The 25,800-nt window shown below is 31.3% G+C and overlaps 2 protein-coding genes across 2 annotated transcripts; one reads left to right on the forward strand and one right to left on the reverse strand.

The window, feature by feature from the left end:
* Positions 1–26: 26 nt before the first annotated feature.
* On the forward strand, positions 27–18,926 carry LOC139484589 (endoplasmic reticulum membrane protein complex subunit 7-like). The gene is made up of 4 exons (XM_071268363.1): positions 27–302; positions 6,219–6,477; positions 8,517–8,597; positions 15,692–18,926. The coding sequence occupies exons 1-4, from the start codon at positions 64–66 to the stop codon at positions 15,818–15,820; spliced, it is 708 nt and encodes a 235-aa protein (XP_071124464.1). The 5' UTR covers positions 27–63; the 3' UTR covers positions 15,821–18,926.
* On the reverse strand, positions 1,650–3,398 carry LOC139486619 (uncharacterized). The gene is made up of 2 exons (XM_071271547.1): positions 3,287–3,398; positions 1,650–2,966 (listed from the first exon to the last, which is right to left on the reverse strand). Exons 1-2 carry the CDS (start codon positions 3,308–3,310, stop codon positions 1,650–1,652), a joined length of 1,341 nt encoding a protein of 446 aa, XP_071127648.1. The 5' UTR covers positions 3,311–3,398.
* Positions 18,927–25,800: the final 6,874 nt, after the last annotated feature.

Raw genomic sequence — 25,800 nt, forward strand, 5'->3', positions numbered from 1 at the left:
GACTTTCTACGTATTATCTATCTCAGGTAACAGTCTAAAAATCGATTTCCGGTCAAAGTCAAAATGTTGCCTCAAATTACGATGGATGACGTGCTAAAATCTGTTGGTTTTTGTGCAGTTTATGTCCTTTTGATGAGCCTTAGTTGTGTCCTGTGTGACAGTTCAGATCTGGAAGAAACAGAATCCATAGACAGATTCAAGTTAGAAGGAAAAATTGATCTGTTTTCAGCTGGCAAAAACAAAGATTGGGTTGTACATGCACGCGTGTTTGTTGATGGCGGGGACTACGTGGGATTATTGAAGTAATTAATGTTATTTCTCTAAAACATGAAACCTTGATTTAAACAATTTATATATATTAATAGTTTTCCTGTAGTTTTGAAAAGGGGGAGGGTTCTGTTAACTCAGATTCCCTTCGTCATGTTCATTAATACATGTAGATATTTTGATTGCTTGACTCTGTCAGTCGTATGGTAGAGTTTTCTACCTCAGAACACTACCGAACACCCTAAAAAGATTTTTTTTTTTTATCTCTTATCGTTATAATTGTGTCCTAAATGTTAGTAATTAATTCAACAAATAGTAAGATTAAGAGACCAAATATCCCCGAGGAACCAGTAATGACGCACTTAAGGTTGTTTCTGTCTCTGAATTTAATCCACCATTTAAAAGAATTAGAAAAACGAAATGGAATTAAATATTGATAACTTGCTAATATATTTCAGCCATTAAAGAGTTGATATTTGAAACAGTAACAACAATAAAAATCATGTTTGCTAACGTTATGAACGGTCTGTCAAATAATGATGGGTACCAGTAATGACGCACTGTAAACAAACCAGTAAAAAACACTTACACGTACCTGATAATCGAAAAAATGCTTCAATCCGGATTCTTTAAGGTTAACACTGTTCAGCAAAATCAATTATATCAACAACTTTTAAGATTTTAATTCACTTTAATAATAGTAACAAAAAAAGCAATATTAATTGTTTAATGATTGATTACAGAAGAATCATCTGTGCAGCTAAAGCCTCTCATTCCTCTGTTGATGTACCATGACAAGGGCATACAAAAGTGTCATGCCTCCTCAGCACTGTTTTTTGACAACAATATTTAAGATGAACCCAATGACCACAATTTTCTACAGTACACTGTCCCCAACTGGCAAACACAATGAAATTACATTTTCTTAGTTCTAGAAGAAGACCAGTCAGTTTGCATACACAGCAAGGTTCTTCATCTTCTTTGACATCAGAGTCCTCTTTTTGGCTTAACTTGTTTTGAGGATTTTTTAGGTTTAGCTACACGTTTTTCTTTCTCATTTGATTGACTTTTCTTACTTGGTTTTCGGCTAACATTCTCTTTATGCTCCTTAATTTTTTCAATTGTTTCATCCTCTGTAATCGCTTTTCCACTTACCACCTTGCTCAAATAGCGTCTTTGTTTAGTTCTAGGTTTCTTTTTAAATAGGTTTTTCTCTCGGTCTTCAAAAAAATTGTCATTTTTCTCTGATACTGTTTTTTCTTGTGTTTCATAGATTGTTGAAGCATTTTCATTTTGTTCTACATTGTTTATGTTAATTTCAATTTCTTCAACAAGTACATCTATATCATTCTCAATTGGTTCAATTTCATGAACAGGTACATCTATATATAGATATCATTCTCAATTGGTTCAATTTCATGAACAGGTACATCTATATCATTCTCAATTGGTTCAATTTCATGAACAGGTTCTCTGGCTTCAGGTTCACAGGTTCCTTCTGGAGCATCTTCTTGAATGAACACTTGTGCTGGTGCAAAATTGGAACGATCAACCGTGTTAGGATCATATGGATAAATCCCAGTTTTCCTAAATGCACTTTGTAAATTGCTAGGTGAAAGTGCATGGAGATAACCTTTACAAGCCAGACCACATATATTATAACGGGTTATTGGTTGTGAACAGTTTTGCCGCATAAATTTGTGGCATTCATTATTGAAAATCCTTTCAAAAGGTCCAAAGCATCCTACATCCATAGGTTGGAGAATATGGCTTGTATGTGCAGGTAAGACAAATAAAATAATATTTTGTTTTTTGGCCCATTCAATTAACTCCATTGATATGTGTGATTTATGTCCATCAAAAAGAACTAATACTGGAACAGCAGATGTTCTGTGAGGAATGTATTTTAAAAGATGATTCTTCATGTATTTGTGAAAAATTTCTGTATTAGACCAGCCACTCTCTGAAACATCACCGTCTGCACCTGTGGACTTATTTTCAAGAAGTTCTTGTCTCATCCTGTTACCAGGAAATACAAAGAACGGTGGCACACTGTGGCCTTGTGCATTTCCACACCCCAAGACTGTGACCAAGTGTTTGTCCCCTGAGGTAATAGTTGGTGGAGTAGTTCCAGTAGCAGCAATAACATATGGAGACTTGTGGTTGCAAATTCCTTTTTCGTCAACATTGTAAATTCTTTCTGGTTTATCAAACAGATCATATTTTTCCAAAATTTTGTGAAGTTCAGAGTAATAGTTCTGTACATTAACCTCAGATGAAGCCTTCGCACGCTGCATTTCAAGACTTCTTGGTTTGACAATTTTTAAATCTGGCCAACGAGTCATGAAGTTTTTATACCATTTTGTAGACAATGGATGTTCACTGTCCCTTAATTCTTTGTGAATGGCATAATTTGTAGCAATATCTATAACTTCTGACCTGCTGTAACCATATCCCACTCTAGCCATGAGCTTCAAGTGATTAACAAGATCGGCTTCTTCTTCTTCTTTGAATAAAGGAGCTGGTCCTGATTTGACTGCTTCTGGATTTACATAGCCACTGAGTCTATGTCGTAGAGTAGCTTCTGGTACTTCATATCTACGTGCCGCTGTCCTGATAGGAATGCCTTTGTCTTTCACCAACTGGTATGCATAACTTAATTGTGATGGTGAATAGCCTCTGTACTTTTTAGTAAATTTCTGAAAATGAAGAAAAAAAATTTAATCTCAGTTCATATTGTAATTTATTTAGAATTTTTTTTTTAATAAAATCGATAATCCATTGAAAATTATATAAGCGACTAGCATTTGTTCTACAGTGATTCCCACTAACACGTAAAAAGATGTCACATGACAGTCACGTGATTTTAAAATACACAAAATGAGGAAGCAGACGGCTGCTTACTTTTTTGGAAAAAGTGCATGTAGGACTGATAATCACTCGGGGGAAGGTAGGATATTTTTGATCTTAATAAAATGGCGGAAATTGCATTGTTTATAATATTTTAAGTCATAATTACCTTTCTAGGCGGAGTTTTGGGCATCGTTGTTGACGTAAGGCGACCTTCACTGTCAGGTTATAAACAACACATGTTGATGACGTCACAGCTTTTGTTTAAAAATAAAAAAAAAGAAAACTATATCGGTGCGTCATTTCTGGTCCGCGTCAAAACAGGTACCAAGATGATACATGTATCTATCCTACCGTAGTCTAAAATCGGTCATCTTGTTAGTTCGTTTGATATTTGTGTTTGAACTAATCACACAGAGAAACTTTGCATTGACGTCACTACACTACTTCCAGCTTAAAACAATAGTGTAGAATCTTCAATCTTCAATCTTTGTCGTGATGACCGAGTAATCTCTCTTGTGAATTATCCACTCTTGTAAAATTATTATCACTAATGTAGTTTCTCCTTTGTACTTAGATATTGTTGGTGGCGCTTTAAAAATATTATAGAATTAAATAAATGTATCAAGTCATTGCAAGTGAAAAAAAGAAAAAAATGGTTAATTAGGTTATCGAAATGGCATGAAAAATTAAAAAATATTAAAAATTAAAAGAAATTTGTATTAAATTATCCACTAAAACGGTTTGTTTCCTCTATGAACTCCGCTAATAGTTGATTGATACTTTCTGCATTTGGTAAATTGATTGATAATAAATTGTCTAAATCTGTTGGAATTTGTCCTGTTATGAAGTATATTTGATGGAATAATTTGTCTCTGGCATCTGAATACAGGTCACATTCAAAAAGGTAGTGTTGTACATTTTCTTTTTGTTTGCAGTGATCACAGGTTTCCGAGTTGATGTTCTGGTTAATTATAAATTGGTATGCATTTAATTTAGAATAACCTGTTCGTAAACTGTTGATTATGTTGTTCATTCTTTTTGACGGGAAGTCTTTTTTTACTTTATTTTTAACTTCAGGCATGTCAGGATGAAATCTGAAATAATGACGTCCAGCATTACTGTTTTTCCATCTGCGTTGCCATTATTTTGTAACTGAATTTCTAGCTGCTTTTTTTACATCTTGTTTTGTAAATACTATGTCATCAACTGCTAGTGTTTCTGCTTCTTTAGCAGCTTCTTTTGCCAGGGAGTCTGTCTCATCATTTCCTTTTATGTTGGCATGTCCTGGTGTCCAGTTTAAGTTGATTAAAATTCCATGTTCATTTAAATTTTTTATTTTCCCTTTGATTTCGTTAATGGTTTGATGATAGCTGTCACTTTTCCAATTAAGAGTTAAGATACCTAATGCGGTTTGACTGTCCGAAAATAAATTTAAAGTATCAATTTGCTGTTTTGAAAAAGATTCTATGTAGAATACGTTTTTTCTACTCTTTTTGAATAAAAATAACATCTTTTAAAGGTAAGTTTTTATTGTTATTTTAAAGTACAAAAAAAATGTATTGCTCAACAATCAGAGATATAACTCTATATGGTTATTACAGAAAATAACTTGCGTGTGTTATTACAGATACTTTTCCTTAGATTTTCTAAATCTGTAACATATAACATATGTTTGTTATTTGTAAAATTATTTAATCTATAGTGGACTCTAGGGAACTCTTGAGACTTTGTGCAGAAACTAAATGCATAGCCTTGATAATTAATTTTTAAATTGAATTAATACATTTTTGATTAACCATGGTAAATCAATGAGACAAGGCTATTAAGGAATTAACTTAGCTGTGATAACAAGGCTTAGTTATTAAAGGAATGTAACTTATTAAATGTATATAAGACACTTGGGAATTACTGAGAAACTTGTGCAGAACCTCATTACATGCTCTGGTCATTATTTCTTACAATAAATTAAAATACATTGTAATTAAGCATGATTTATGTCTGAGCAAATGCTTTGAAGTGATAAAGAAAAGCTGTGATAACACCCCTTAGTTATTACAGGCATATTTTTTCTGTAATAACATATACATTGTAGGTGTACTATTCAAAATTGGAATACTATGAACTGTTACATCTTTCAATAGTTAAGTATACATAAAGACAATAGTAATATCAATAGAACTTGTATACATTTTAAATAAACTTATGATGTATATTGTCCCTTTGAAACATGTAACATACGTATGTTATCACAGTTCTTTGATTTTTTAGTCACAATAACAAATGTAGGTTATATTTCTGTAATAACCCTATAGAGTTATATCCCTGACTGTATAAGGATGTAAGCTTTCCAGATGCAAAGTCCGTATTTCCATGACCTCCATATATAGGATGTGTAGGCCATACTGCAACTCTAAAACACACAAAAGCTTTTATACATGTATATCATGTGTATATGGATGTTTAGATTTTAACTTCAGCATAGTACAAGTTTTTACTAAGTGTTTAAAGACATGAAAGAGAGAACCCAATAAGCTTGTAACTCCATTTTTGTTTTTTTGTTTTTGCACAAAATTATTTTGGATTTATTGCACTCATGAATTGTTATAGTTTATTAAGTGTCTGTTTGCAATGTGCTGACATATAGTCAAGGTTCTCACTAAGGATTTTTTAAGGCGAGTCCATTGACTCATCCCAACAGTAAGAAGATTTTTTATTACAATATGATTTATCATTTTAAGGCTCCATGACCTAAAAGAGTAATGAACATGATGAAATGACATTAAATTCAGATTTCTTTTATTCTATTGCTATAAAATGATGATATATGCGTTCATTTTATACAAAATATTTCAATTTTGATGCATCTTTGGACTCAACAATTTTGAAAATGGTGAGCCAAGACAGATTTTTATGAGCCCTGGACTCATGGACTCGCCCTAGATAGTGAGAACCCTGATAGTCATCAATGTGCTGATTGATCGTCGTATGATGTAGATGTAGAAATAATTTCTTGACCTCCTTCATTCAATGTCCATACATAATTTGCTTAATCCTGTAATCGGTTCTTTTCTTAAATTTAATATATATTTGTTTTACAGAAGCGATGGATCTTTTGTTATAAGTGGTTTACCGTCAGGATCTTACGTGGTAGAAGTGTCTCATCCAGCATTTATATTTGATGCAGTCAGAGTAGATATAACATCGAAAGGCAAGATACGAGCAAGAAAAGTCAATTATTTACAGCCAAACCAAGTCAAATCACAGACATATCCATTGTTTATACAGGAAAGACAGAAAACTAAATATTTTCAAGATAGAGAACAATGGAAAGTAACAGACTTCTTATTTAATCCAATGGTAAGACTTTATGTTGTAGGAAGTTAAATGACAAAAAAAGTTAAACTTCTAACATGTCTAAACAGAAATTCCGTTATCATGATTATCAAATGGCAAAATTAAAAGCGCAAACACATAAAAAAAATTATTCCTGACTTGGTACAGACATTTCCAGTTTCCTTATGTCAAAATGTATGTAGAAAATGATGTATTAAACATGGTTTAAAAGCTAACTAATTTAAACTAAACCTCACACTTGTATGATGTATGACAGTTGCATGAATTCCATTATATTGACATCAATGTTTGAACAAAACAAACAGACATAAAACAATTTGTATGTAAAAATCTAAAAATTAGGAGTACAGCAGTCAAACAATATTTTATAATCTTAATCACTATAAAAACAAGTATGTCAACAAATATCATGAATATATACAAAATGGCAAATAAACAAAGCACTTATAAGCAAAAATGAAAGACAAGAATACAAACATGACAAAAACTGACTGTAGCGCAATAACACAATATTTGGATGTGTACATGTATAAGTGTCAAGCAATATTACCAAAAATAAACTACACAGTAAGGGCTATTCCAGAAAAAAAAATGTATGGAGGGGTTGGAAGGCACTTTGTATTAATAATACATGGGTAATGGGTATCAGAGCAATTCTTCACACTATAATGCACTATAATTCTCAATTACAATTGTCTGGGTGGCGGGTGGTGACAACAACTGCCTTCCAACACACCCCCCATACATTTTTTTCTGGAATAGCCCTAAAAGAAAATAATCAACAAAGACAAATTTATCAAAGAACACTATAAGGCATATGATTAAGATGATAAACAATGTCAGTACCTACATGTAGAATCTATACTTCAAGATGATAAACAATGTCAGTACCTAGAATCTATACTTCAAGATGATAAACAATGTCAGTACCTAGAATCTATACTTCAAGATGATAAACAATGTCAGTACCTAGAATCTATACTTCAAGATGATAAACAATGTCAGTACCTAGAAACTATACTTCAAGATGATAAACAATGTCAGTACCTAGAATCTATACTTCAAGATGATAAACAATGTCAGTACCTAGAATCTATACTTCAAGATGATAAACAATGTCAGTACCTAGAATCTATACTTCAAGATGATAAACAATGTCAGTACCTAGAATCTATACTTCAAGATGATAAACAATGTCAGTACCTAGAATCTATACTTCAAGATGATAAACAATGTCAGTACCTAGAAACTATACTTCAAGATGATAAACAATGTCAGTACCTAGAATCTATACTTCAAGATGATAAACAATGTCAGTACCTAGAATCTATACTTCAAGACCATCATGTGTTATTTGTGTGAAGTTAAAACGTCTTCTGAGGAACTTTTTTAGAGAAAGGACAAGAGGTTCTTTGACATAAACCTGGTTCCTAAACTTTTGTTTTATGAAGGAGAGAATACTGACTTTTGTAGACATACTTCCTACGGTGACCTATAGTTGTTAATGTCTGTGTCATTTTAGTCTTTTGTGGATAGTTGTCTCATTGGCAATCATACCACATCTTCTTTTTTATATATTCAGTGAATTGACAGTAAAACAGTTCTTACTTTCCTAAAATGAGAATGATTCAGTTATACAGTGACTATGGAGAGATGTCTTTTTAACCTTAGGACACAAATAAAAGTAGTTAATAATCATAAAATTGAGAATGGAAATGGGGAATGTGTCAAAGAGACAACAACCCGACCATAGAAAAAACAACCGCAGAAGGTCACCAACAGGTCTTCAATGTAGTGAGAAATTCCCGCACCCAGAGTCGTCCTTCAGCTGGCCCCTAAACAAATATATACTAGTTCAGTGATAATGAACGCCACACTAATTTCCAAATTGTACACAAGAAACTAAAATTAAAATAATACAAGACTAACAAAGTATACATCATCAATGCTCAGAGAATCATTTTTATGATAATAGTATAATTGTATCTATTTTTAGGTACCTTTGTAAGTTTGGGCTATTATTAGATTTGTTCTATTTTTAGGTATTAACAATGGTATTACCTCTATTACTGATTATGGTATTACCCAAGTTAATGAATGCAGCAGATCCTGAGGCTCAACAGGTATGTTAAAACAAAATACAATAAGGGATGAAGACAAATAAAAAGTAAAAAAATGAACAGATGAAAATGCAAAATGTAAAATCCCTTATAACAGTCAGAGCTCTGACATAAACAAGTCAGAATAAAATGACTTCTTCAAGTCAGAAAATGTTTTGACATTCTGACCTGTACGGGTCAATTTTTGTTTTGCGTAGTTTTCCATCGAGTCCGTCAAACCAGAAGATATTTTGAATTTGCCGCCGATCTAAGACACATACGATCACGTGGTTTTTTGCGAGAGATCACGTGTTTGAGAGTCGTTGTTTTGGGAGTTTCTCGAACGAGAAGTTAGTGAAAATATAGTGATTATTTACGTTTTTTTTATTGAAAATCTAGGTCAATGTGGTCATTTTCAGAAGGTAATACATATTACCTCCGTATTTTCATGGCCATTTTAATATTTTTTGCGTGTGAAGAAGGTCTTTGCAAGTGATTTCGTTGCTGTTTCATGAAGGCGCGTGACCTGTAAATACGGACGCGTGGCCTTTGAGATGACCTGGTGTCTGACAATTCTGACTTGTTCAGGTCAGAAAATGTTGTTATGATAATGAACTGTTATTTTCGGGAGACAACTCGTGTTGTCTTAAACAGTATTAACATTAATAACCAGTCAGTGCAATTTTAAAAGTAAAATTATTGCTTCGAGCTGAACATCATCACGTGATTTTTCTATTTTTAAACTCAATCATGAATTGACTTTTTAACCTTTCCGAGTTTGCGGCTTATAAATATATTTGTTTTTTCGTTTCTCCCAATGAGAAAAACGATCTTTTGAATATTGATATTAATGAAAATGAAATGAAATCGGAATAATTTTAATAAAGGAAAAGGGAAGGGAGGGTTTAACTAAAAGAACCGAAATATTTTTTTATTTTTATTTTTAAAAATGATTTTAACTTGAGAACATTATAAAGAGATTCACAAAACGGGTTTTTCAATTATGAACATGGAATATGATATTAAAAACAAATCAAATGAAATGTAGGGTAAGGCTCCAGTGATCACCCTACCCCTGTCATTTGACAACGTTGAACAGTCGAGATCCCTGCCCCCTTAACTCATTTTTTTCTCTCTGTAAAGTATAATGAAATATACCAAGCTAGTCTCTATGGGTCGCCCCACCCCTTGTCATTTGAGAATGATCTTATATCTTGAAAATTGTCGAGATCCCCACCTGTAAACAGCCATATATATTCCTTTTTATAATGTCAAATTGATTTGAATGAAATATACCGGGCTAGTCTCTGGGTTTACCCCCTCCCCTGCCATTTGCGAATGTTCTTATATTTTGTAAACGGTCGAGATCCCCACCCCTAAACTATATATATTCTTGTATGGGAAAATAAAACAAACCCAATGTAATATAGGGGAAGTCCCTTGGGGGGGGGGGGTTTCACCCCTTCAGTGTGAAAACATGTAAATGGTCAAGATCCCCACCCCTGAACCATATATATTAGTGTAAGGGACAACAAGACAAATCAAATGAAATAAAGATAAAGTCCCTTGGGGTCACCCCACCCCCTCATGTTTGAAAACATGTAAACGGTTGAGATCCCCACCCCTTAAGCCTATATATTATTATATGGGACAATACAAAAAATCAAATGAAATAAAGGGAAAGTCCATGGGGGGTCATCCCCATCCCCCTTTTTGAAATGGTCTGGATCACCACCCCTAAACCATATAATATTCCTGTTCGTCATTTCAAGAAGATTTGAATGACATACATGTACAGGGTCAATCCCTAATTATATGGCATATATGTTTTCCTAAGAAGTTACACATCTATAATTCTTACCCCAGATGCTTAGCCACATAAAGCATTAACCTTTTATTTGAAATATAGATAGTCTTTAATTCTACAGAAGTGAGAAGAACATTGGAAGTCAGTATGTTCTGACTTATAAAAGTCTGAATGTTCTGACTTATGAAAGTCAGAATGTTCTGACTTATGAAAGTCTGAATGTTCTGACTTATGAAAGTCTGAATGTTCTGACTTTAATTTAATAAGGCCAGAAAGACTCAGAATGATCTGAAGATAATGACTTGTTTTTAATGTTTAGAGTATTTAAGAATATGAATGCTCTTGTCATGTTAGTACCACAAGAAACCCTGACAAGATTTTGTTCCCAAAAAAATATATATTAAGAATAACAAGTGTACAATTGAACATAAATTACAAAGTTATAAATGTTGCTAAAAAATCTATTTAAAAAACACCCAATAGATAGTTGTAGTGAAAATATTATGTATTTATATGTACCACTTCTTGAAGGACAACAAAGTCACCAAACTTAGTCTGATTTTCATAGTATTTTCTCCTCAACATTTTTTTAACAGAACATGATTTGACCTGTTTAAGTCAGTTTACAGAAAAAAAATCCGATCAAACTAGGTTTCTTTATCTTAGCCCCCCCTTTTTTTTCTCGTTATCTGAATCTGCTACTGTTGGGATAATTAATTTTTTTTAAGAAACAATTCATTCAAATGGTTTTTAGAATAATGATTTTTTACAACCAAAAGTTCTATATGTTAACTTTACAGAAAAAAAAGTCATGAAAATACAGAAATAAAATAAATTTTTAAGATATAAATTTGATGAAATTTGTTAAAAAAAATACATTTGAATATAAAATATACCAAATACATTTTTTTTTATAGTCCTCAATATTGTGACTTGAGGGGACCATATTTCATCAGTCTTTTATCTGGTTTGTCATACATTTTAAAATCAATATGAAAATCCTAGACTTAAAAGTCGACATAAGTTTAGTTTTGACTGACTCTCTGAAGTCAGAACATGATTTGACCTGTTAAAGTCAGTTTACAAAGAAAATTAAATCCAATCAAAACTAGGTCTTCTTCTTCTAAGCCCCCCCTCCCCCCTTTTTCCCTTTTATCTGAATCTGCTACTGTTGAGTTAATTAATTGATAAGTTTATTAGAAACAATTCAGTCAAATGGTATAAAATAATATATTTTACAACCAAAAGTTCCATGTGTTAACTTAACAGAAAAGAAAGGTCATGAAAATACAGAAATATAATAAAATTTAAAGATGATTTGATGAAATTTGTAAACAAAATATATTTGAATATAAAATATTAGTTCTCATTATTGTGACTTTATTATTGGGTGTCTTTTATCTGATTTTTCCATACGTTCTTAAATGCATATATTTATGGCAATGCCGGACTTAACAGTTGTAATAATAAGTTAAAGTGAAGTTTTTGACTGACTCTTTGAAGTCAGAACATAATTTGACCAGTTTAAAACAAAATACATTTAAATATTGAATAATCAATATGCAAAATAAACTTTTTTATAGTCCTCATTAATTATTGCGCTGTATGGGGACCTTATTTCCACTGTCTTTTATTTGGCTTTTCCGTACATTTTTAAATCAATACGAAGAAACTAGACTTAAAAGTTGAAATAAGTTTAGATGGGACTGACTTTTTGAAGTCAGAACACTATTTGACCTGTTAAAGTCAGTTGACAGGAAAAAAATGTCCAATCAAAGTTAGGTGTTAGGTGTTCTTCCTCTAATCCCCCTCCCCACTAAATATCAATCTGCTACTGTTGAGTTAATTAATTACTGATTTTTTTTTAGAAACAATTCAGTCAAATGGTTATTAAAATATAATTTTTTTTTGCAACCACAATTAAGTTCCATGTGTTAACTTAACAGAAAAGAAAAGTCATGAAAATACAGAAATAATACAATATTTTTTATTTTTTTTTAGATAATTTGATGAAAATCTTTAAAAAACAAAATGCATTTGAATATTGAATATATCAAATACAAATGTTCCATACATTTTAAATCAATATGAAAATCCTGGACTTAAAAGTTGAAATAAGTTTAGTTTAGACAGACTCTTTGAAGTCAGAACATGATTTGACCTGTTAAAGTCAGTTTACAGAAAAAAAATCCAATCAAACTATGTTTCTTCATCTTAGCCCCCCCCTCTTTTTCCCTTATTTGAATCTGCTACTGTTGTGTTAAAAAAAAATTAAGAAACAATTCAAATGGTTTTTAGAATAATGTTTTTTACAACCAAAAGTTCTATTTGTTAACTTAACAGAAAAAAAGTCATGAAAATACGGAAATAGAATAAATTTTTAAGATATTAATTTGATGAAATTTGTTAACAAAATACATTTGAATATAAAATATACCAAATACATTTTTGTAAAGTCCTCATTATTGTGACTTAAGGGGACCTTATTTCATCAGTCTTTTATCTGGTTTGTCATACATTTTAAAATCAATATGAAAATCCTAGACTTAAAAGTTGAAATAAGTTTAGTTTTGACTGACTCTTTGAAGTCAGAACATGATTTGACCTGTTAAAGTCAGTTTACAGAGAAAATTAAATCAAATCAAAACTAGGTCTTCTTCTTCTAAGCCCCCCCCCCCCCCTTTTCCCTTTTATCTGAATCTGCTACTGTTGAGTTAATTAATTGATAGGTTTATTAGAAACAATTCAGTCAAATGGTTTAAAATAATATATTATATAGACTAAAAAGTTGTAATAATTAGCTAAATTGAAATTTTTGACTGACTCTTTGAAGTCAGAACATAATTTGACCGGTTTAAAACAAAATACATTTAAATATATTGAATATGCAAAATAAACTTTTTTATAGTCCTCATTATTGTGCCGTATGGGGACCTGATTTCCTCTGTCTTTTATCTGGCTTTTCCGTACATTTTTAAATCAATATGAAAAAAAACTAAACTTAAAAGTTGAAATAAGTTTAGTTGGGACTGACTCTTTGAAGTCAGAACACGATTTGACCTGTTAAAGTCAGTTGACAGAAAAAAAAATGTTCAATCAAAACTAAGTCTTCTTCCTTTAAGCCCCCTCCATATCTGAATCTGCTACTGTTGAGTTAATTAATTTTTTTTAAGAAACAATTCAGTCAAATGGTTTTTAAAATAATGTTTTTTAAAACCGAAAGTTCCAAATGTTAATTTAACAGAAAAAAAGTCATGAAAATACAGAAATATAATAAAAAAATTTAAATAATTTGGAGAAATTTGTTAACAAAATACATTTGAATATTAAATAATAGTATACCAAATACACTTTTTTATAGTCCACATTTTTGTGACTTTATTATTGGGTGTCTTTTATCTGAGTTTCTTATACATTCTTAAATGCATATGACAATCCCAGACTTAAAGTTGCAATACTTAATTAAAGTATAGTTTTTTACTGACTCCTTGAAGTCAGAACATAATGTGACTTGTTCAAGTCAGTTTGCACAACAGGATTTACCTCAATGAAATATTAAGATATCAAAAATATACCAAATTATCTTTTATATATATAGTTCTTATAATTGTGACTTAATTTTTTGTGATTTTTTTTCCTACTTGTATCCATACATTCTAACAATCACATCACAATCATGATAATGCACAACTTTTACAGAACTTTGCAAGCCATTTAGTTTTTGACAGACTCTTTTAAGTCAGAACATGATTTGACCTGTTTAAGTCAATTTGTCCGAACATGCCCATTTGACCTGTTTAAGTCAATTTGTCTGAACATGATTTGACATGTTCAAGTCAGATTGCAGAACAAATTTTCCAATCAAAGCTAGGTGTACTTCCTTTAAGCCCTGCTTCTGAATCTGCCATTTGTGAATTTATTTGATAAATGTTTAGAAACAATTAAGTCAAATGGTTATTTATTTTAGGGGATCTTACATATATTTCTTATGTCTGACGTTCCCATACTTTCATTTAATATCATATGTCAGTGCCCCACTCTAAAAATTTCAATAAATTTAGTTTTGGGCTGCCTGTTTTAAGTCAAAACATGATTTGACCTGTTTAAAAGAAAATGCATTTAAATATTGAATATACCAAATATTTTTTTTTTGTCCTCATTGTGACTTTAGGGGACCTTAATATTTTCTCTGTCCCATATCTGGCTTTCTCATACATTTTTAAATCAATATGACAGTACTAGACTTAAAGGTTGAAATAAGTTTAGTTTTGACTGACTCTTTGAAGTCAGAACATAGTGTGACTTGTTTGAGTCAGTTTGCACAACAGTATTTACCTCAATGAAATATTAAAATAATAAATGTTTTGCTCTTGATAAATTTAGCTAAAAGTGGATGAGAATAGATCCCTTATTTTTTCCTTGGAAGATTTGAAGTATTGTCATGGTACTAGTTAATGTATCCAATATTGTATTTTGTAAATCTTTTGATATTGACAGAAAATTGTATGATCCATTTTTTCTGCTTTGGTTTTTGTTTGTATTTGGAAATGATTGAATTTGATGAGATAAATATATTATGTTAAGATTCTGGAAAGAAGAAAGTATGATGAGCTCCACTTTTTAAACTCTTTGATTCGAAACTAGTAATCACTATATTTTATGGAGATTGATAACAAAGTGGTAGTAATGACTGCTTCAAGTCAGAACAAAAATGACCTCTCTAAGTCAAAATGCATTAAAAAGGGACATAAATCTTATTAGAATATGAAGATATTAAGTCACAATATTTTATGCAAAAGCTGACCTGTGGAAGTCATTTTATGATAAATTAAAGTCTAACATAAACTGACCTGTACAAGTCATATTCTGTTGAGTGCAAGAAGGGAGACAACACTTACATCAAATTATATCTGACCTATGGAAGTCATTTTATTCTGACTTGTTTATGTCAGAGCTCTGACTGTATAAAATAGCAAAATCAAAAGTCAAAAACACCAAACGAATAGAAAACTACTCATCTCCTGACTTGGTACAAGTATGTCTTTGTGTAAAAAATGGTGGATTAAATCTTGTTTTATAGCTAGAATTGGTACCTTCGACGTAAAGATAGTTGGTTTTATAAAGACAGTAGTAAGGCACAAATTGATGCACGTTCATTAATATTGGTCCATTTACAGTCTCAAAAAATATCCAATAATTAGACTGGTTAAGATGAGTAAGATATGAATCAATTAAGTAGAAATAAGCAATAAGCTTGCATCAGAACCAACATTTGAACATTGTTGATGATTAATGTGATTTGTAATTTTAGGAAATGCAGAACCAGATGAAAGCATTAAATGATAAATCCAATTTACCTGACTTATCAGAAATGTTTGCTGGACTTTTTGGCGGAGGTTCAAAGAAACAAGCAAAGGCTAAGGCAGTAAAGAGGAGATAAGTTCTCGTACCATGTGATCTTGACATAACTTTACAGAGGAATCCACATAAACACACTATGGACCTGTTAAAGGGTCAGTCATTATCTTGCCACAACTGTGAGTGGTATTAACAATCTTTTAAAAGTTTTATCTGGACTGTTAATGGCAGTTATTCATGATCTGTTAACCTACGGGTCTGCTTTTTAAAAACAAAACGGTTAAGAACTGCAATTTTGTGTATTGATTTACACAACACAGTTCTTAACAGCCCTCAAAATGTTCACTGTATGTAAATCACACTAACTGACAGAAATTGACAGTCAAGGTATAAGTTGTAAAAGACAGTCGCTATCATTCGTATGAACAGTCACACTTAGTCAGGAAATGACTGTACAACTAAAGCTTTTAGTTATTGTTTGGTCCATAGTGAAAGTATTTGACATTCCTCAAGGTTCAGCAATGATAGTCATTTTTTAATTGTTATAAATATTGCTCATGTAAATAAAGGTACAGTGTAAATATGATATTTTAAATTCCCTCAGAATGGACTAAAGTAGATTATAATGTATTGACTGTATTTGTTTAAATACTTTAATAACTTTGTGCAAACTATTGGACAATGAAATGAATGTACTTTGAAGATTTTTTTATCATAATGATGTATATATCTACATGATGTTTTTTTCCTAATTTATCTTCATTTTGTATTGGACAATATGCATATATTACACATTTTCTTTCTTTTTACATAAAAATGTCCTAATTGTATGTACCTGGTACAAAAATACAATTTTCAGTTCAAATAATGTAAAATAACAATGCTATGTTTTAATTTTTGTTTTGATAAACATGATAAATTTAATATATCAATGATTTAAAACACAAACAAATTCCAAATTATTTTGTTGTTCTTAGACAATGGATTTGCTGTAAGCATGATAAGATTGTTTTTATCCAGATGCATAAATGTTGATAATACATCATAGATTTTAAATTGTGTAATGAATTATACCCACCAAATCAGATAAGCCTACTTGACATGCTTGATGGTACCTAAAGGAACATGATATTTACAGTTAATGATATAATAAAGCATTCTTATCATTTAAGCCAAGTTTGATATTTCTACATGAATCAAAACAAGACTGAAATTTTATATTGTAGTTTTCACTATATCCCAACACCAATATGTTTTTCCTCTAAAACTGTTAGTGACATGCTGTCTTTAAATTTAAAGATTAAATAACAAAAACAGCTATTCTAATTTTTTGTATCATGTTTCAAGTTTCTTTCTGTTTAATTGTAATTGTTTCAATTGTTTGAATTTGTTGTCCTTATTGTATCCTGATGTCAATTAATTCAAAGTACATATGTGAACGGTATAGTTTAAGATTTTCCATCAAGTCAGACTGTTAATGTTAAACTAGAAATATTTCTGTACTTTCTTCAGCATGTTGGAATGGATGGAAAAAAATGAAACGTGCAATACATATACATCTATTAACAGTTAACAGGCTATTATTTGAACTTGGATTTATTTTAATTTATGGAATTTGCATAATTTCTTGTGCTTAAAATTTTTAATAAATTCCATGTTTATTCTATACTTTAATGTTCTGTGCTGTGCACAACATTTTCTATTACAAAGAAAATAGTACATTTTCATTAGAATGTACTGTGTCACGCTCAACACTATCTATACAAAATACATTGTATGGAAAGTGTTATGAACTGTTCAAAACATTATAATACAAAATAAAACCTGGAATACCTGGAATTTATTTAAATTCTAAGTACAAGAAATTATGCAAATTCCATAATTCTGAATAATTTCAAATAATTTATTAAAAGTTCAAATAATAGCCTGTTAGTTATTGTCTTTCCTATTTTTTATTTGGCACCACATCCTCTCTATCTCTGATTCTTATTGACCTTTTAATATGTTTGATATATTTCATTGTCATTTATGTACATAATCTGTATGTAAAAAACACTTTCAGGGGCGATAATTGCACAATTACAGCATATTTATGTGTTGTACATGTAAATATGTTGGGTGTTGGTTTTTTTTAAATAAAATAAATAGATAAATGTATTTGGTTAATTTTCTATTTATTCATTGGAGACACTAAGAATAATATATTTTAAAAATAGATTCAGTTGCTTATACATAATAGTATGTTCACCATACATATGGAATATTAAGATATAATTTGTGACATTAATGAAGGAAGGATTTGATATTTTATTTTTATCAAATGATGTGTTTAACTGTGATAACTATCTGTCTTCATTGATTTCACTTCAGATTTAAGTTAATGAGCATGATGAGTTCTCGTTTATTTCAAATAGTTTTATTTATTAGCTAATGTATATCATGTGCATTGTTAATTTTTATTTCTTAAAAACAAATGCTAAAAATGGGAAAATTTGTTATTACAGAAAATCTTTAAATCCGTGCAGATTTGTACAATAAAGAAAAATGTTATAATTATTTTATTAAATGCTGTTTGCAAAACTTTCATGCATGTAGGTTAAAAATATACTCAGGTCGTATGTTTTCAACATTAGACATGTGATATGATTAAAGTTATATTGAACTGCAGACAATATGTGAATGTTTGTTAATTTTTAAGACATGTAAATTTGCTTGTCTGTTATGTATATAAAGAATTTATCATGCATTTATGTATTTTGGCAAATGAGGTTAATTTAAACATTTCTATACATATTAGTATAAAGATTTGACAATGACAAGTAGGAAGTATTAAAAACAAAAGCAAATTTTTTAAGTTCTTTTCTGAACTTCTAATTCATAACACATTGCAGAAGTCAAATCAAAGTAAAATGTATATAAAGACACAAAGGTTATCAGGGTTATCAGTCATATTATTGCCTATAGTTTTAAAATAGAGTTGACAAATTTGATATACAGATTTGTCCACCTGCTCATTATATCAAGGATTGTGATTTTATCTCCCAGAGTTACTGTTTTATACTTGTATCCTGTACCTTTTGTTATTATTTAATTAGAACAACTTATTTGTACACCACTGTACAATTACTATGTGTAAATTATGTCCTGTTTGTAAACTAAACTTTTGTAATAAAATTTAAACAGAGAAAGCATTAAGTTTTTGTTCAATTTCTCCAATACTAAAAGCATTATGGCAATTAGTATATTTGTGTATGATTTCAAGGTGCACATATCTTTCTTGCAGGTGTCATCTGACCTTGACCTCTTAAATGATTCATTGTTAAATGTTAAGTTTCCCTAATTAGGTAGTTTTGTCAGTTTCCATACACAATAAATCAATCATATATGGAGTGTGGAATGATTTTTGTCGAGCCTGCCACTTTTGTCACAGAAAGCTCGACATAAGGATAGTGATCTGCCAGTGGCGAGGTGTTAGCTTACTTCTTAAAATCTTTATAAGACCTGGATGCTTTATACTTTGTTTATAGATGCCTCATGTTACGAAGTGTCCGTCAGTCACATGTCTATTGTCCTTGACCTCATTTTCATGGTTCAGTGACTACTTGAAAAAAAGTTAAGATTTTTTTAATGTTAATTTCTCTCTTATTATGAGTAATAGGATAAGTAAATTTGGTAGGTGGGTACCTTGCAAGGTCCTCATGCCCGTCAGACAGTTTTCACGTGATCTTGATCAGAAAACAAGGTTAAGTTTTGGTGGTCAAGACCATATCTCAGATACTGTTAGCAATAGGTCTAGTATATTTGGTGTTTGGAAGGACTGTAATGTGTACATGTCCAACTGGCAGGTGTCCTCTGACCTTGACCTTATTTTCATGGTTCAGTGATCCCATGTCTATATGTATTAAAGCTAGAATGGTTGGTTTTTGGCAGCGAATTTTAAATGGCAAGAAAGAGAAAATATCTCGAACATTGTATGATATGTTGCATAAACTGAATGAAGGTGATGTGTACCATTCTAAATGGTTATTATATATAAAGGATATTTTAATTGAATGTGGTTATGGAAATTATTGGTATGACCAATCTGTATTAAGAAATATAAACCTGTCTAAAAATGTAAAGCAAGTTCTTCATGAAAAATTTGTAGAAGGTTGGAAATTACAAGTATATGACTCACCGAAGTGTATAAATTACCGTATTTATAAATCTGATTTTAAATTTGAGAATTATCTCACTGTACTTCCACCTGATTTAATGTATAATCTTACTAAGTTTAGATGCGGTAGCCACAAATTGCCAATTGAAGCTGGTAGATTTTTTAGTATCAATAGAGCTGAAAGAATTTGTGATCTTTGTAATAAGCAAGAACTGGGTGATGAATTTCATTATATATTTAATTGTAACTTTTTTACGCAAGAAAGACTAAAGTTTATACCTGATCATATATATAAAAACAAAAATACTGTAAGCTTGTCAAATTTAATGAGTAGTCAAGATAAATATGTACTTGTTGGATTGGCAAAATTTTGCAAAATTGTTATGTCTGTATTTAAATGATAATATATGGATATTACTCTTTCATCTGCATACACCTACTTCATATGTATATATGTTAGTTCATGCATTACTGTTGTTTGTTAAATTTATTGTTTGTTAAATTCATTGTACTATTATGCCTCATGTGAGGCCTTTAGTGAAAATAAAAGTTTCAAAAAGTTTCAAGTTTCAAAGATTATAGTTAAGTTTATTTAAGTTAAGTTTTTGTGTTTTTGTCTGCTTTTCATATATCTGAATGCAATAGGTCTACTATATATGGTGAATGGAATGATTGTAAGGTGTACATGTCTAGCTGGTAGGTGTCATCTGACCTTGACCTCATGGTTCAGTGGTCAAAGTTAAGTTTTGAGTTTTGGTATTTAGAAATAGTTTATAATAGAGAATGGAAATGGGAAATGTGTTAAAGAGACAACCTGATCAAAAGGATAGCAGTCTGGATTGAATATGAGGAAAAATACATACAACAGGGAAGAAAATGTGATCTTGGATCCTTTTTGTTTAGCCTTGGACCCATGTCTAAAAAAGCTTGATAATGGATACATCGTTAAAAACTTCTTAAAAGCTCGGAAGGTTAGAAGACTTGGATCCTTCATACTTTGTTTATAGATGATTTATTTTGTTAAAATTTCCATCTGTCATATGTTCATTGCCCTTAACCACATTTTCAGGATTTAGTGCTTAGTTGAAAAAAAGAAAAGATTTTTATTATTCTTTTAAATTTCTCTCTTATTATGAATAATAGGATAACTATGTTTTGTATGTGCGTACTTTGCAAGGTCCTCATTCCATTTAGACAGTTTTCACTCGATTTTGACCTTATTTCATGGATCAGTGAACAAGGTTAAGATATTTTTAGCAATAGGTTAACACTAGTTGGTGTATGGAACGATTTTAAGGTGAAAATGTCTGTCTGGCAGGGTTGCACTAGTCCTGACCACATTTTCATGGTTTTGCTGGTTAAGTTTGTTTCGTAGGTAATATAACCAATAGACCAAACATATTTAAAGCATATTTGGTGTATGGAATGTTTATAAAAGAGGGACGAAAGATACCAGAGGGACAGTCAAACTCATAAATCGAAAATAAACTGACAACGCCATGTTAAGGAATAAGTTGTTAATATATTTCCAGTTTGGTTTATCTGACCTTAACCTCATTTTCTTGGATCATTTTAAGTTTATGTGATATTTATAGGACGTGTTTTTCAACACACTATCGGCATTCCCATAGGAACCAATTGTGCCCTTCTTCTTGCCGACTGGTTCGCTTATTATTATGAGGGTCAGAGGCTGGTTTCATACAGATCCTTCTGAAGAAGGAAAAAGAAAAGAAGTTATCAATATTCTTTAACCCTTTGACTTGACATGCTTTACTTTTCGCTATATAGATGATGTTATGTCATTAAATTATTAAAAATATTGTGACTATGGTGAACGCCAGAACACATCTATCCCATCGAACTAGAGATGAAGGATACATACGATACAGTTACGTTTGTCCCTTATCTTGACTAACATCGAGAAATTGACAATGAGGGTCTGTTGAAAACAAAACTTTACGACAAAAGAGATGATTTCAGGTTCTCAATTGTGAACTCTTCATTATTATTTTAGTATGTAGCACCATTTCTGCAGGGCCTGTATACGGAGTATATATCTCCCAATCGATACGACATTCCCGTGCTTGTATCATTCTATGTTAATTTTAAGGACGCTTTCACGAGTTGGTTGACCGTTATGGAATATCCGTTTCACAGAGGATATTGGATATGTTCCTTATGTCGTAACTGCAATCCCATTTCCTCTTTACAAATGTGACTTACCGAATTAGACTTTGTCGAGATTGTAATAACATGAGCAACATGACGGGTGCCACATGTGGAGCAGGATTTGCTTACACTTCCGGAGCACCTAACATCCCACTATTTTTTTGGTTGCCCAATGGGTTCGTGTTGCTTAGTCTTTAGTTTTTATGTTGTTTCTTGTGTAGTTTTATTAGTCTGTTTGTTTTATTCTTTTTATAGCCAGTTTATTTTCGATCGGTTTGAATGTCCCTCTGGTATCTATCGCCCCTCTTTTGGAGTAAAGCTTTATATTTAGGACTATCAATACGAAATCAATTGTTAGTAAAGAAGGCGAGACATTTGTTCACTCTTGTTTTAATTTATACAGATTGGCTTCATATTATATACTAGGTTCTAAGTCAATTGTGACTTTTTACAATTTTCTTATTATCTACGTCAAGTTGAAAGTATGATAGCCAGTTAAACCCCATGGTTACATTACACAGTACACAATTTAAGAAAGTTCTGTCTTTAAAACAGATATCAGACGCCTTCAGATGGGAGAGCAATTATTGTTAAAAACTAATGGTTTCCTTTTTTCAATTTACTAGCTGTCAAAATTGTACTTAAATTTGACGTCAAATCTGAATATTCTGAAAATCAGTTTTGAATCAATCAAGCCACTTTGAAGGATGGTGTAGAAAACACCAAAGGTTTATTCTTTATAGATAAAGGGACAACCATCGCATGTTGTATTCACAAGCAAAGATAACATAGGAATAGAACAAGATCAATACCAGGTATGGACCTGTGTCACTGCATGTAATTTATTGAGGTAGCATGTGTACGGACGCCTAACTGATGAAGACTCTTTGTTTATGATGTTTACTTGCAAATCTGTACATTTGTACTTCTTTCTAGGTTTGCTTGATCTCCAAATTAAAAGTATAGCGGTTATTTGTTTTCTTATTCATCTGCAGTAGCTTATGTTTGAGTTGAAACTTCATCACGGAAAATCCGCCAGATTGCCTATTGACATGCTTTAGGTACTTGTTTCTATGATTTGATAAATGGTGAAATTTGCTCATTTCTAATGTCCAGTTCATCCGGGATTTGCTAACTTAAATAAAGGAAATGTGGCTTGCACATATGAAATATCTTAAAGGTAACCTAATGCAAATTTTGTTTGGATGATAATTTTAATGACATATAATTTAACTATAAAAAGCCTGTACAATGAAGAAAAATAACTATCAACCTCCAATTAAGTCAGTAATGATCATTGATTATATAATGGAATAGACTGACTATATACACCATGTATGTATTCATGATTACAATGAATTTGTGTCAGCATCCAGTGGCAAATATTACATGAATACCAGGCCGATAACACACAGGCACTTGTCTCAGAAAAAAAAAATCCTATATAGTGTTATATTAAGGTATATAGGGAAAAAAATTTCTGAGACACGTGCCTGTGCGATAACATGATAAAGTGGTATCAAATGTGAACCCTGCTTTGTATTACAGCTACACGCTGAGCAGGAGTTTTAACAACACTGATTAACCACATCAAGGCAAACATATGTTTCAGTAAGTCGTTCCTCTTGCAATTGGTTACTGTCTTTCTGCCATTTTGGTTTCCTTTTTATTGTTATTTTTTTTTTACATAAATCAGGCCGTTGGGTTTCTTGTTTGTGATTTTCCACAGTTTGTCAAGTCATGGGATTTGCTCATTGATAAACAATAATGAAAACAACAAGTTAAATAATTTTATGCGTCCGAAGCGCTTTTCTGGATTGACATTAATCAGGAAACTGGTACACTGAATTATAAATGCGAACATCTAAGTCATTATTGACGATCATGCCACATCACCCTATTTTTATATTTTATTAACAGATCGAATTTAATGAAACATAAATAATACTGAACTCATTTTATTATGATTATTGTTTATGTCTCTGATTACATCAACATAATACATGCACATTTTGTATTTCTATATGGTAAACAATATATAATACATGTATTTCTCTATTACGATGTAAACAATATATAATTCAAACTATTAAAAAATGGTGATAATCAGTCTGTATTTTTACTAAATTACAAATCTATATGAATCCATCAAACCTTCAGAGTCCTTTTATCACAATACTTAAAGATTGATTTTGTGGTTATTTACGAAGACTTTCACTATAGACGTCAATATACATTGGTCGCATGACACCTCTTGACTATTGGGATTTCCCCAAAACAGTGGAAGCTGTTATTTGAAAGCTAACTTGCCACAAGGGATTTCTCCAAAACTGTGGAAGCTGTTATTTGAAAGCTAACTTCCTACAGAGGAATTCTATAAAACAGTAGAAGCTGTTTCTTAACAACTGACTTTCCACAGGGGAATTCTCCAAAACAGTGGAAGCTGTTATTTAAAAGCTAACTTCCAACAGGAGATTTCTCAAAAATAGTGTTAGCTGTTATTTAAAAGCTTACTGTCCACAAGGGATTTCTCCAAAACAGTGGAAGCTGTTAATTGAAAGCTAACTTCCTACAGAGGATTTCTTTAAAACAGTGGCAGCTGTTTCTTTAAAGCTAAATTTCCACAACGGATTTTCCAAAACAGTTGAAGCTGTTATTTGAAAGCTAACTTTCCACAGGAGATTTCTCCAAAACAGTGGAAGCTGTTAATTGAAAGCTAACTTTCCATAGGGGATTTCTCCAAAAACAGTGGAAGCTGTTATTTGAAAGATAACAGGGGGTTTCTTTAAAACAGTGGAAGCTGTTATTTGAAAGCTAACTTTCTACAGAGGATTTCTCCAAAACAGTGGAAGCTGTTATTTGAAAGCTAACTTCCCACAGGGGATGTCTCCAAAACATTGGAAGCTGTTATTTGAAAGCTAACATCCTACAAGGGATTTCTCCAAAACAGTGGAAGCTGTTTCTTAAAAGCTAAAATTCCACAGCGGATTTTCCAAAACAGTTGAAGCTGTTATTTGAAAGCTCACTTTCCACAGGGGATTTCTCCAAAACAGTGGAAGCTGTAAATTGAAAGCTAACTTTCCATAGGGGATTTCTCCAAAACAGTGGAAGATGTGATTTGAAATCCAACTTCCTACAGGAGATTTATCCAAAACAGTGATTGCTTAGTCTTACATGGACATTATTCACAAATAATTGAAGCTGCCAAGTTAAAACTGGTATTATTAAATAGTTATAGATGCTATTTTAAAAATTATCAAAAATCAAAAATGACAAAACTGCTGTTAGTTCAAAAATAACAAACTCTCTTTAGTAAAATAACACCAGCTTGGTAAAACTGTTGTATGGTAAAAACTGGCTGCATTAAAATAAGACCCACACAATAAAACTGCTCTATGATAAAAATCACAAACTGTATTCAGTAAAATAAAATCCACATAATAAAACTGCTCTATGAGAAAAATAACAAAATCTCTACGTACAGTAAAATAACACCAGCAAAAGCTGTCATCTAAACAAGCTATAAACAATTACATCAATACATTTTTTATCAAAGGGTTATGTGTTAATACATCTGGAGAGGTATTGAGAATAACAGGCTGTAAAAGAATAAAAAGATACTCAAGACTGATTACAGATTTGAACATGTTCGAAATAAAGAAACCATGTAATTACAGATGTAACAGTAAAATCTTTTTATGAGAATTTTACAGAATAGTCGTTATTTTAAAAGATTC

Source organism: Mytilus edulis, chromosome 8 (genome assembly GCF_963676685.1).
Source record: "Mytilus edulis chromosome 8, xbMytEdul2.2, whole genome shotgun sequence".
In the NCBI taxonomy this organism is placed as follows: domain Eukaryota; kingdom Metazoa; phylum Mollusca; class Bivalvia; order Mytilida; family Mytilidae; genus Mytilus; species Mytilus edulis.

What these genes read in the sequence shown, in the direction of transcription:
- LOC139484589 (XM_071268363.1), top strand. Translation starts at nt 64, where the DNA reads ATGTTGCCTCAAATTACGATGGATGACGTGCTAAAATCTGTTGGTTTT. An exon ending in GACTACGTGGGATTATTGAA is followed by an intron (nt 303 to 6,218) that starts GTAATTAATGTT and finishes TTTGTTTTACAG; the next exon opens with AAGCGATGGATCTTTTGTTA. An exon ending in CAGATCCTGAGGCTCAACAG is followed by an intron (nt 8,598 to 15,691) that starts GTATGTTAAAAC and finishes TTGTAATTTTAG; the next exon opens with GAAATGCAGAACCAGATGAA.
- LOC139486619 (XM_071271547.1), bottom strand. Translation starts at nt 3,310, where the DNA reads ATGCCCAAAACTCCGCCTAGAAAG. An exon ending in CCAAAACTCCGCCTAGAAAG is followed by an intron (nt 2,967 to 3,286) that starts GTAATTATGACT and finishes CTTCATTTTCAG; the next exon opens with AAATTTACTAAAAAGTACAG.